The sequence below is a fragment of the Calidris pugnax genome, unplaced genomic scaffold (genome assembly GCF_001431845.1).
Source record: "Calidris pugnax isolate Ruff unplaced genomic scaffold, ASM143184v1 scaffold459, whole genome shotgun sequence".
Classification (NCBI taxonomy): Eukaryota; Metazoa; Chordata; class Aves; order Charadriiformes; family Scolopacidae; genus Calidris; species Calidris pugnax.
In genome coordinates, this window is record NW_015091670.1 from 986,378 (window position 1) to 998,826 (window position 12,449).

Consider the following 12,449-nt stretch of genomic DNA (forward strand, 5'->3'; position numbering starts at 1 on the left):
ACTGTACAGCGTATGAGCCTGTCACCGTGGGCGGGAAATGACAGCTCAAGAAGGACTTCTAAAACAAGCCAATTGCAACCCAATTTCCACTGTTTGGCTGTTTTCTATTTTAGCCAAGCTGGAATTCCACAAGAATTAGCCGGTTCCTAAGAGGCGCTGCGTTTGGTGTGCGTGTGGCAGCAAACTGGGAACCAGACGTTGCTGTCCCCTCCTCACCAGGAATCACTGCCTTTGGGTGCGGTCAGACACGTGCCTTTGGATGGAGAACAATTAACACAGAATCCCAGAGTGATGTGGGGTTGGCAGGGACCTCTGGAGAGCACCCAGGCCAACCCCCTGCCAGAGCAGGGGCACCCACAGCAGCTCCCACAGCAACGTCTCCAGGGGGGTTGCAATGTCTCCAGAGAAGGAGACTCCACCACCTCTCTGGGCAGCCTCTGCCAGGCCTCTGCCACCCTCACACCAAACAACGGCCTCCTCAGGGTGTTCCCATGGAGCTTCCCCTGCTCCAGTTGGTGCCCGTTCCCTCTTGGCCTGGCCCTGGGCACCACTGGGAAAAGCCTGGCCCCATCCTCCTGACACCCCCCCTGGAAGGATTGCCAGGCCTTGAGCAGATCCCCCCTCAGTGCTCTGGGTGCTGCAAACAGCCGTACATGGGGCATCACACTCTATGCCCACAAGCATAAGAACCCCCCACACAACCCAGCAAACCCCACAGCTGCATAAACCTACACACTTCAAGATCCTCTGCTCTTGGTTCTCCACACACCGAGACCCTCAACAGCAGCACAACAAGTATCACACAACGAGGTGCAGCTTTAGAGGGACCTCCTGAGTCACTGACTCCACTTTCACAAGTAAAAACCAGCTCCTTAAGGGCAAGTATGTCATATTTAATGAATACTTTTCCAATTTATGATCTAACACTGGGTTAAGATGCTATTTCACACAATAGATCCCCTTTAATTTGATTTCCAGCTGTCTGGGGCTGGAGCCCCTCTGCTGGGAGAGGGGGCTGAGAGAGTTGGGGGGTTCAGCCTGGAGAAGAGAAGGCTCCGGGGAGACCTTGGAGCCCCTTCCAGTCCCTCAAGGGGGGGGCTCCAGGAAAGCTGGGGAGGGACTCTGGATGAGGGAGGGGAGCCCTAGGAGGAGGGGGAAGGGTTTGACCCTGCAAGAGGGGAGATGGAGCTGAGCTGTGGGGAAGAACTTGTTTGGGGGGAGGGTGGTGAGAGCCTGGCCCAGGTTGGCCAGAGAAGCTGTGGCTGCCCCATCCCTGGAGGGGTTCAAGGGCAGGTTGGAGGGGGTTTGGAGCAACCTGGTGTGGTGGGAGGTGTCCCTGCCCAGGGCAGGGGGTGGCACTGGGGGGGCTTTAAGCTCCCTTCCAACCCAAACCAGGCTGGGATTCTATGATTAAACCTTGAACAACTTCTGCTTAGCAGCATTTCCACAAATATTCTCCTACATAAACCAAACATCCAGGACATAGTTTACAAAACAAAGATGCACTTCAGACAGGGCTGGCCATGGACCCCTGTCTGCCCCACAGCCCAGCGGTCCCTGGATACCCCTCACAGCCCATGGACACTTCTGCAGGACACACTGCCACCATCAAGACATCAGATAAATCATGTTAAAAAGTGCCTGTTTCCCCCTGGTCACTATCAGGGCTCGGATGGAGATCTCTGCATTGTTACTATTACGGCGGGATGAGATGGATCCCACCCTCCATGTGCTTCTGATCACTTTTACCTTCATGAGAAAATTAACTGGTATTTGTACCCAAGCTCATCCCTGGGTCGGAGCCGTGGTGTCCCCAGGCACCCAGCTCTGCTCCCCTCTGCCATGGCCATTAAAGTAGTGCAACGTACAGCAGCTAATTAACACCCACCACCAGCACCCAGCTCACCCCCAGGTCTGTCGGGGCCCCCCGAGCTGCAGGAGGTTGTGCCTGAGGTTTTGGGGCAGGAGAGCAGCGTTAGAGCTGGGTGTGCGAGCACACGCCAGGGCAGCCGCTGAACGCCCACGCCTTTGGGGTTTTTTTTTAACATTATCTCTCCCAGTTTGTTTTTCGGATTAATCATCCACACATTTGATTATCTCTCGCTATCTACTACTCTCAGACCAACCTCACGTGGGACTACAGGTACCAGCTGCTCTCACACAAACACCAGTGAGTCACGCATGCACAGCAATTCCGTGGCTCTGCGCATTAAAAAGTACATTTTGAATACCAGCCCTTGCCTTTTTCAACTGATTTTTACATCCTGGCTGGGACTGCGCTGCTCAGCTGTAGCTTGAAGCAGAATTTACTTTCTACTCACTTATTTTGTGCATTAAACACACAATTTGCTTTGGCATTATCACTGCTGTCAGATGATGCCCTGGGGTTACTTAGAATCAGCCCTCCCCACGCAGCGCATCACCTTCCTCCTGCTCCTCAGCTTCCTCATGCCAGAGACACCACCCTCACCCAGCTCTGATCCCCACGGCCTCAGACCTGGCTACAGGCACCCACAAAACCAAGAGAAGAACCTGAGACCCCCCCCATCACCACTGATCCACCCGCCTGCCTTTGCCCTGCCTCCTCCTCCCACCTCCTGCCTCCACCAGTTCTGGGTCTAGTCGCACCATGAACCTTTTGGGACAGGGTCTAAGGACGCCGACACATCCCAGAGACGGGTGCCTGTTCCAGACCCTCTTCTTCCTTAGGAAAACCCCCCAGTTGTTACCTGCTCCATCATCTGACTCCATTACAGCTCACGTTTCACCCTCAAGCACCCAGCGCTCATCACACCCAGCCCAGCCGCTGCGTGGTCCAGCAGAACCCCCCCACCCCGACCCTGGTTTGCCAGCTCAGGGGGTGGGAGAACTCCCCCAGCCCCAGCCGTGCCAGAAGGAGACAGAGAGACCCCGGGACCCCAGGAGGTCTCCAGTCCCACCTTCTGCTCAGAGCAGGACCAGTGTCAGCGTTTGTCCTGCTTTGAGCAGCAGAGGACTGATTTCACTTGGGAAAACTGCATGTTTAGAAGACTCTAGTGCCTGAATTTGTGAAAATATTTACTTCACAGCCAGCCAGGCTCTGTGGGATTCAAGGTCTCGGTGTTTTCAAGCCTCTCCAGGTGCAGGGATGAGGAGGAGAGACCTGGGCACTTGGCCCAAGCTGCCAACAGGGTTATTTCATACCATGAAGGGCACATTCTATACAAATTAGGAAGTTTGCTGAGGAGGTCTCTCTCCCTCCCTTGGTGGCTGGGATCCTCAGAACTCCTTGCCCCGGTGCCGGAGCCCTGAACCCTTCTCTTCCTCCCAAAGCCACCGCGCTCGCAGGGTCCCACATGGGCTGTCTCTGCTGGGGAACGGGCTGGGGATAGTCCTTGTGGATTTTATACTGGTACCAGGATCAATACTGGTTCTTTAGTACTGTTAATGGTGATTATTTAGTCTTATCCTATTAAATCTATTTACATTTCAACCCTTGTGTTCCCTTGTTTTTCCCCAATTCCCCTTCCCGGGTGGAGAGGAGTCATCGGGTGAGAGAATAATTGTCTAAATGCCAATAAATTGTTGTGGGTTTCTCAAACCCCAGCAGTGACAGAAGAGGCTTCTGAGGACTCGCACAGCCTTTGAGGCAGGAATCACACCCAAGGTCCCCTCCGCAGACCTTCAGCCACGGGCCGGCAGAGAGGGCCGTGTCCTTCCCATGGGTTCCCGTGCAGGCAGGGGCACCCCACGGGGACACCCCGTCCTCTTTGGGAGGGGACTCCCCCAGCCGTGCCTTACCTACAGATTTTGTCCGTGGAATTCCTTTGCGCAGTGAAACGTGGGGCTTCTCAGCTCCCGCAAGGACCCCCGAGTGTGCTGCCATTCCCTGGCGTTCGAAGAGGGACTGGAAGAGAAAAAAGGGACATTTCCGTTCTGGACATCAGTGAGACTCAGCTGAAAGGACTCCACGTTTCATCTCAGTCCCCCCTGACCCTTCTGGCCACCGGTGGAGCAGGAGCAGGGCTTTACCCATCACCCTGCCCCCAGACCCTGTCCCTGCCCCCAGACCCGGCCCCTGCCGCCCCACACTCGATGCTGGCACTGCCACCACCCCAGGAGGGGAGGCTTCTCTACTTTGAGGGTGGCAGAGGCCTGGCAGAGGCTGCCCAGAGAGGTGGTGGAGTCTCCTTCTCTGGAGACATTGCAACCCCCCTGGAGACGTTGCTGTGGGAGCTGCTGTGGGTGCCCCTGCTCTGGCAGGGGGTTGGCCTGGGTGCTCTCCAGAGGTCCCTGCCAGCCCCACATCATTCTGGGGTTCTGTGACAAGGACGGACCGTGTCCTCACCTCTACCTTCAACCCTCCATCTCCATCCTGCCCCAGGTGTCTCCAAAGCATATGCTATTGCCATTTGAAGGGTTAACCCTTCCTCCCTCTCCCCAGCCTGCCTGCTCCTCCTGCCTTCTCTCCCTGCCTGCTTCCCCTGCCAGCTCTCCCTGCCCTCTCCCCCCTGCCTGCTCCCCCTCTGGCTCTGTGTCTCCCCGTGCCCCGGGTGGGGTGGCAGAGCGATGCTGACTCCCGCAGCAGCCTTCCTCCCGTGGGAAGGCTCCTCTCAGGCCAGTCTCTGCTCAGAAGCCGCCTGTCCCATTTTCCCTCCTGCTCCAGAAGCTGCCTCCCACCGCCTGCAGCACTTTCTCCATCCAGACAGCCTGGAGCTGGCAGCCCCACTCCTACTCCATCCATGCTTCCCCTCAGAGACGGCGGCTTTTCTCTTCTTGGAGTCCTCCTAATTTCCATCCTCACACCCAGAACACCGCAGCCAGCCTAAGCTCTCCAGCTCAGCCTTCCACACTCCTTCAGACCCGCTCTTACGTCCTCCCCGTGGCAATCCTGTACCCATAGCCAGAGCCACCGGCCTGGGGTGGCTCCCCCACCGCCTGCCCGGGTTCCTGCTGTGTCTCCCTCTCCCCTGACCCTCCCCTCGCCCTCCCCGGGGACACCCACTCCCCAGGGCCCGTCGGTGGTGCTGGCCACCAGCCCCTGTCCCGCCAGCCCTCCTCGCTCACACTGATTTCTGCTGGCGTGATGCGCCGGCTTGTTGGTCGCTGCTTCACAGTGGCTGCCCTGGAATCCGCTTCCACGATGTCTGCTCTCAGCGCCGGCTCGGCTGCTGCCAAAATCTCGTCCAGTTTCTCTAAAAACCCAAAAGAAAAAGCAAAGGGGTTAGCAAAGGTCGCTCCCCCGGGACAGCCCCGTCCCCTGCTCAGCACGGAGCCCCCATCCCCGCAGGGAGAGCGGTGCCGGGGCCTGTTGAGCGCAGAGTTGAGGAAGCCACCACTCGGCCGTCTGATTTTGGAGGTGTTTCTGGAGCTGCCCACCCGCTGCCATGCACAGCCAGGCTGGGCTCAGCCAGGGGACCCGCAGCCGACAGCCTGGCACAGTGGCACCGCGCCGTGCCCTGTCGTGCCATGCTGCTCTCCCACCCCGGCTGCACCCGGAGCATCCCTCACCGCAGCGGTCTGACCTGCCAGTGCTGGGGACACCGCTCCCAGCTGTGCCACACCTGGAGCAACCCCCCATCCTTACACTGGATCTTGCCCAGATGTATTTCTCATGTTCAGGGCAAGACCCCTGAACGGGGCGAGGAGGGGTGTGGGCAGCAGGTAACGGGAACCCCGGTGCTGCAGGGACCATGAGTGACACAGAAGTCACAGGACTCTGTTTGGCTCCCGCACAACCTGTGTCACTCCAGGGTCCGTGTGGGACAAACTGGGATGTTTTCTCCCCGAGTGGACACACCACTTGTGCCAGGAGGACGTACCCACTTGGACACAGCAGTGGCCACTGGGCTTTTGTCTGGGGCTGTAAAACATCCTGAAACCCGGGACACTGGAGAGGGCAGCAGGAAGATGGTGGTCACCATCACCACAGACCCCTCCAGAGCAACCTCCGTTAGAGCCGAGCTAACAAAGGGGGCTGGTGCTCAGCCCGGGCAGGGTTGGTTCAGGTGTGGTTGCTCCTGCTCTGACACCTCCCTGGGCCAGGCAGGGCCAAGTCTGTTGGCTCCATGTCACAAATGGTGTCTCCTGGCCCTGGAGTGTGACCATTGCGCTGGCACCGCGCTGGGCTGGAGCTGAGGTTCTGCCTTGGCACTCATCAGGCTGGGATGGCTCTACCTCCAAGGCATAAGGAAGCCACTGGCCCAGGAACTTGCCCACGAGAGGGGAGAACACGTGCAGCGTTTGTCCCCTACAGGTGACAAGCTCTGCCTGCCCTCAGGTAAGGTTTGTCAGCTTCTGGGCTCCTTCCAGCCTGGCTGTTGGACCCGGGACTGCAAAATGTCACCGCTGTGGTGTGGGAGCTCCTGGTCCTCGTGACCCAAGACACCTGCAGAGCTCTGACCACCAGGTCTGTGCTCCTACAGAACCCTGTCGGGGATGGTGTGACCCCAGGATGGCATCAGTCCTTTGGCAACATGTGTCCCCAGCAGCCACCTGCGCGGCAGGTTGTGAGCCAGCAGCCCTGAGCTACAGGAACTGAGCCCTACAGGTTTCACAAGCCCAGCTGTGGAGGCCCTGAGACCAAGGAGCTACACCTGCTCCAAGGAAACAGCCCCTGAACGTCCTCAGCAGGAGACCTCCAGGCTTTCCTAGCTGGCCACCCTTGACTCTGGGGGACCTCACGGCTCCTCTTCCTCACTGCCGTGCGACTCACACTGCGCTCACCACGGGGGCACAGGGGAGTTGGCACTGCTCGGAGGGGACCTGGCTCATCCCTTGTGGGGTCTTCTAAAGAAGACCATGTGCTGGAAACCTGCCTCACAGGTGTCTCTGGAAGCTGCTCTGGGCAGCTCCGTAGCGACGTTAGTTTGGAGACCCCGGAGCTGTGAGAGGAGCAGGAGCAATGATCAGCCCCCTCCCCTCCTGGCTTCGTTCTACTTTCCATCTCTTAACGCCGTTGGAGCGCAGGGAGACAATTGCCACCAACTGCTCTCTGTATCTGCCCTGCCTTTGCAGGGGGTGGAAGAGCCTCCTGGATCCCGCCTGTGCCCAGGCTGCTGGGGGGAGGCAGCGCTGGAGCCGCCCTGAAGAGAGGGACCCCCAGGCATGGCGGCACCCTGATGGCTCTGGCTGCCCAAAGCATCAAGAGCTCTCCACCATGCACTTGGAGATGGCCATCTTCAACGTCAGGATTTCACCTGGCGACCTCCATGTGATCGTTCTGATCCATGGGACCTCTGCATTCCTCCACCTCTGGGTACTGACAGACCTGCTCGGTACAGAGGACCTCAGAGACCTCTCGCTTGTGAGCCCTGCTCAGCTTCTTCCCTACGTTACCACCATTACGGTGGAAGAGTTGGTCCCTCACATTTCCTGCTCCTCGGGAAACAGCTCTCCAGCTCCGCACCACCAGGACAGAGAGTTTTGCTTCTGCAAGGCTGAGATCTGGGGTCAGGTTCCCAGGCTCCCTCCCTCTGCCCTGTGCCTGTGCTGGGGAACGGCAGAGCCAGGAGCTGGCACAGGACGGGCCTCCTTGCTCCATTCAGAGTGTCCACTGCTGGCTCTCAGCCCCGGCGAGAACCTCCTGGCTTTGCAGTGTCCCTCGTGCAATGTCCCCATGGACACTGTGTAGTGCAACTGTCACGTATGGGGTCCTGCCACAACCAGCTTCACCCCCACCAGCCCGGGCACCGCTAGCGTGGCCTTTGTGGTGGGTAAGGCCACCACCGTGGTGGCCTTCTCCACCCGGAGCTGGCACAGTCACTAGCTGAGCCGGCTGTCCCCCAGCTCACTCGGGTCTGTCCCCGGAGCTGGGCATTTCCACCCAGGAGCAAAGACAGAGCAAGTGTGACCCCCGGGGGGTCAGACCCACGTTCCTGGGCCCCAGCTGGCAGAGGGGCGTCCCTGCCCGTGCCCCACGGGAGCCCATCGCCGCCGCCCCGAGTCCGGCCAGAGCCGCACGTGGGGCTGCTCCCCGGGGGGAGGCCAACCCCCGGAGCTGCCTTTGGGCTGATCCTCCCCGTGACACCTGGGGACGGGGACACCCCTGGGAGGTGCCCAGCGCGGCTGCGTGGGGCGGCCGACGGGGAAGGGAGGAGCCCCAGGACGTGTGGTTTCACTCACCCCCTTTCCTTCTCCGCATGGAGGCTTGGAATCAAGAAACAAAAGACAACATGAATGGCATGCACAGTTCCTGCTTCCATCCCCAGCTCCAGCCTGGCCGCCTGCCCTCTCCGCGGGCTCTCCTGCCTCCCGGCATGCTGGCAGGATCAGGCCCTGACCGTGGGGCACCCCCAGCCTCGGCGGGGCTCTGGGGAGGAGGCCTCAGGCAGGGCAGAGGGGGCAGCTCCTTGGGCATCCCCCTCACCCACCGGGACCACCACAGCCCAGGCTCTGCCGGGACCAGCCCTCCGCTGAGCCCCCTCCTCCTGCTCAGCCGGGAGGCGGGGGTGGCTGTAAGGCCAGGAGAAGGTCCGGATGGCATCTAATGCCATGGAGAAACTCCTTGAAGGGCTCTGAATGCCTCCCTGCTGAGTGAGGAGACATGGCCTGCGCCTCTCCCACAGCCCGTTTCCCCCGCACCCAGCAAAGGCCTGGGCTGTGGGACAGGAGCTTCGTTGGCAGCTTGCTGGGGACCTGGGGACAGGCACGACATGCAGCAAGCAGACGTGAGGGTAGGGTCACGGGCACGACAGGGACCGGGGCAGGGACCATCTGACAAAGCTCCCTTTGAGGAGCTGCAGGTAGCAATGTTCCTTCCACTAACACCACTGTCCCCTCAGACCAGGGGCTCTGAGCTTGCACCCCCCCGAGGTGGGGGGACACCGACCTGCAGGGAAACTCCCCCTCCGTGCCAGAGCTGGGGGATCAACCACCAGAACACAAAGCGGGGGAGGAGGAAGCATCCCCCATTTTCCCTGTGCCCTGCTCCCTGGGGATGCGCGGTGGCACCGGCGACAGCACGGTCCCCGACCCACAGGGACGTGAAACAGGGACTAACCCCTACAGTGTCCTGGGAAACGTGTGGGCTAACACCAGCCACTGGCTACAAACCCCTCTCCCAGGAGACACGGGTGACTGCCACTCCTGGTCCCTCTCCGGGTGGAAAGGCAGAGGCACAACCCTCAGGGAGACCCATGGGTTCATCTTTAATCCATTCCCTGGCAGAGCTGGTTCTCTGTTCTTCCTGACCTCCCTCTCCACGAGCTCGCTCTCCTCTCCCTCCAGCCCACAGCTCCGCTTGCCCAAACACATGCACATGGGTCCCTTCCCGGCCCTGGTGGCCCCGTGGGGGTGTCCCACACCCCACCCGGCACTCACAGGGCCAAGGTGCCCCCGTTTCCCCACGAAGGTGCCCATAGGACCCGTGCCAAGCTCTGGCTCGGGCACAATCTTCACTGAGGACGGGGACATGCAGCTGGGGACGGAGAGGCACCGTGCAAGCAGGAACCCAGTGCAGCGCCCGGAGCCACTCCGGGACCAACATCCCAGGGGGAAAACAGGAACCCTGGGCTCTGTGCACTGCCTGTGCCAAGGGAACAGCAAAAAGTGGAAGAAACGACCTATTCCCCATCCTCTCCTCGTGGCTACTCGTAAACCCTGCACCTTGGGGTTCAGAAAGAAGGGTCTGGAGAGGTGGGAGCAGGCAGGGGTGGAAATGGAGGCAGCGGGCTCAGGGTGAAATAAATCACAGTGGCCATCCACCAGCAGGAGCAAACACTTAAGTGCCCACATCTGCTCCTTCAAATCCATGTTTGAGCGTGAGCCCAACCCCACAAGGTCTGTTTCTTTCAGGAGATGCCCGCAGGGCTGCAGAGCCCGACACGGGTGTGGGACAGGGAGCGGAGAGAGAAAGGTGACAGACCTTCCTTTGCACCCCGAAAAACAGAGGGGGTGGTGGGGTCTCTGCCTCTCGGGGGGTCTCCTCGCGGGCAGGACAGGGCTCTGCCAGGGACAGCCCCCACGCCGTGCCCCACAGGCACATCCACACACACCGCCCCAGCTTCACCCAGCAAAACCAGAAATACACCCAAAAAAGCTCCCCCTCGCTCTGCCCGTGGGGGCTCGCAGCGCGTCCGACTCCCGCCCTGAGGAGCCCATCCAGGCAGAGCCAACCTGGTGGGCACGGGCATCACACCGGAGCCCCCAGGAGGGGGGGATCCCCCACACCTCCCGTGCCCGGCTGGCCACGAGGGCCACACGGCTGTCGTTCCACTAGCCAGCCTCCCTGGCACTGCCACCGTCGGCTCAGCCACCCTGCGGCCTCTGCGGCGCATCGGGGAGAATATGGGGAAAAATGGGCAAAGGGCTCCGTTCAGAGGGAAGGGACGGCCCTTCGGGGGGTGTGTGGACACTGGCACCCCCACGGACCCCCACCGGGAGGGTGACACCGGGGAAGGTGTGGGCTCAACGCCAGAACAGACGGGGAGGTCGAGGGGCTCCAGCACGGGGCAGGGGGTAGAGAGAGAGGCTCCAGGAGAAGACGGGAAGATGGAGGTGTAAGCTGGAACACCAAAGCATCTGGAAACGTGGGTCGGCTCCGTAGTGACAGCAGAGCGTGTGAGCGTGAGTGTGTGTGCATAAGGGGGGGCGTGGGGGGGGCAGCCTGTGGGGACGCCAGCAAATTTGGCGGCGTGTGGCATCTGCCCGGAGGGAGAGGAAAATAAAAACGAGGGGCTGTTTGGAGCGTGGGAGGAGCAGGGTGCCCGACGGAGGGGGCACGGGGGCGGCCAGCCTCTCCGCAAGCACATGGGGGCACCCCGCATCCTCCCCCCGGCACCGAGGGGTGGATGGGATCTATGGGGGGGCTCCCGCTCCCCTGCCATGGTGGGGTCTCAGCCCCTTGCACCCCTGCACCACGGAACCCCCGGCGCCGGGGGTGTGCGTGTCGCCTCGAGCTCATGCACCCCTCTGGAGAACGGACGTGGGGGGAGTCACCACAGCCCCCGCATGCCCCGCATGCCCCCCTCCCCCCGACTCCGCATGCAGGCGCCGGCCCCCGCCGCCCCTTACCCAGCTCCTCCAGCTCGGCCGTCATGGACTTGGACCGCAGCGTCAGGGTGGTGCTGGGCGCTCTCTTGGGAGGCGGCGGAGCTGAAAGGAAGAGAGACGGCATTTTGCATTTCTTGTCCAGGAACTTACGAGGAGTGGCCAGATGCAGGTGCCACTTCTTCTCCACAGCCTGGATCTCCTCGTACTCGCGGGATGAGGAGTCGCACTGCTGCAGGATCTTATTGAGGCTGCGTGTGGAGGCAAACTTCTTCATGGTCTCGGCGGCACAGTCCCGGGGCGCGGGGCGGCCCCCGGCGCGGAGGGGCCGGTGGCTCCCGCAGGCACGTGCCGGCTGCCCAGGCGCCCGCAGCCCTCAGCGCAGGAGAGTCCAAGTCATGTCCCCGGGCTGCGCCTGCCCCCCTGCAGCTACCGGAGGAGCTACGGCTATGAAAGCCTCCCGCGAATTAAATCTGTCTCAGGCAGCTGGCTGCCTGCCTGCGGGACTCAGCGCACAGCTTTGATGGCTGCTTCCCCTCCGCACACGCCATGGGTGGAGGGTAGGAGGGAGGAACAAGTCCAGCCGGCCCGATCTCAGTCTCTCATTCCCGCCTCGGCGCGGCCCCCAGCGAAACGCAGCCCACCCACCCTCCTCTGCCGCTCGGACGGATCCAGGACGGGCCGGCTCCGGCGGCCCTAGCGAAGCTCCGGAGGCGGCCGGCTGCGTGCCGGGCAGCGGGGGCACATGGCCGTGCCGGGGCGGCGCAGTGCCCTGCCGGGGCGCGGGGGGGTCCCCAGGGGATGCCTAGCCGGGCCGGCCCGCGGGGCTGCCCCGCAGGCGCCGCATGCCATGAGCCCACCGGAGCGGGGACGAGTTGAAGGCTCTCTTCCTCTTCACTTGGGGTGCCTCCTCCTCCTCCTCGCGCTGGCTGACAAAGCTGGATTCAACGCTCAGGCATTGCCATGGCAACCGGAGCTTCAGGCTTTGCTGGCGCTGCCTGCATCAGAGACCCCAACAGGGGCGGATTCCGCCAGAAAACGCCGGTCCCACACAGGCCTCCATCACCCGCAGGAAGAGGGGAGACCCAGCTGGGGGGGAACGGGGGTCTGGCCCCCCTCCCCGGGGTCCTGCATGGGGGACTCAGCTCTGGTCCCCGCACCCCGCGCTGGAAGAGCGGCCGTCCAGCTCCGTGGGCTCAGGGCAGGGGCAGCGAGGGGCAGCGAGGGGCAGCGAGGGCAGCGAGGGGCAGCGAGGGGCAGCGAGGGGCAGCGAGGGGCAGCTGCTCACCGGTGTCAGGGGGGAGCAGCAGGAGGGGCAGGAGGTGGCCCCCGCGATGGTCCCGGCCCCAACTCCCGAGCCTCAGCCTTCCCCACGACTCGTGCTTTTGTGCCGTGACAGTATAATTGCAGCTCTTGGTGGCAGCGCGCAGAGCTGCCTCCCTCCCCCACGCCCCGCGCGCTGCCATGGGAGCTCCCGTCCC

At 61.8% G+C, this 12,449-nt stretch overlaps 1 protein-coding gene across 1 annotated transcript in view; it reads right to left on the reverse strand.

Annotated features, from left to right (window-relative positions):
- SHANK3 (SH3 and multiple ankyrin repeat domains 3) overlaps nucleotides 1-12,449 on the reverse strand; it is a 323,589-nt gene that overhangs the window by 35,302 nt on the left and 275,838 nt on the right. The window contains exons 18-21 of the mRNA XM_014961953.1: nucleotides 10,993-11,073; nucleotides 8,104-8,127; nucleotides 5,047-5,174; nucleotides 3,781-3,886 (exon numbers count right to left, since the gene is read on the reverse strand). Coding sequence (XP_014817439.1) covers nucleotides 3,781-3,886; nucleotides 5,047-5,174; nucleotides 8,104-8,127; nucleotides 10,993-11,073 — 339 coding nt within the window. The remainder of the gene's footprint in view (nucleotides 1-3,780; nucleotides 3,887-5,046; nucleotides 5,175-8,103; nucleotides 8,128-10,992; nucleotides 11,074-12,449) is intronic.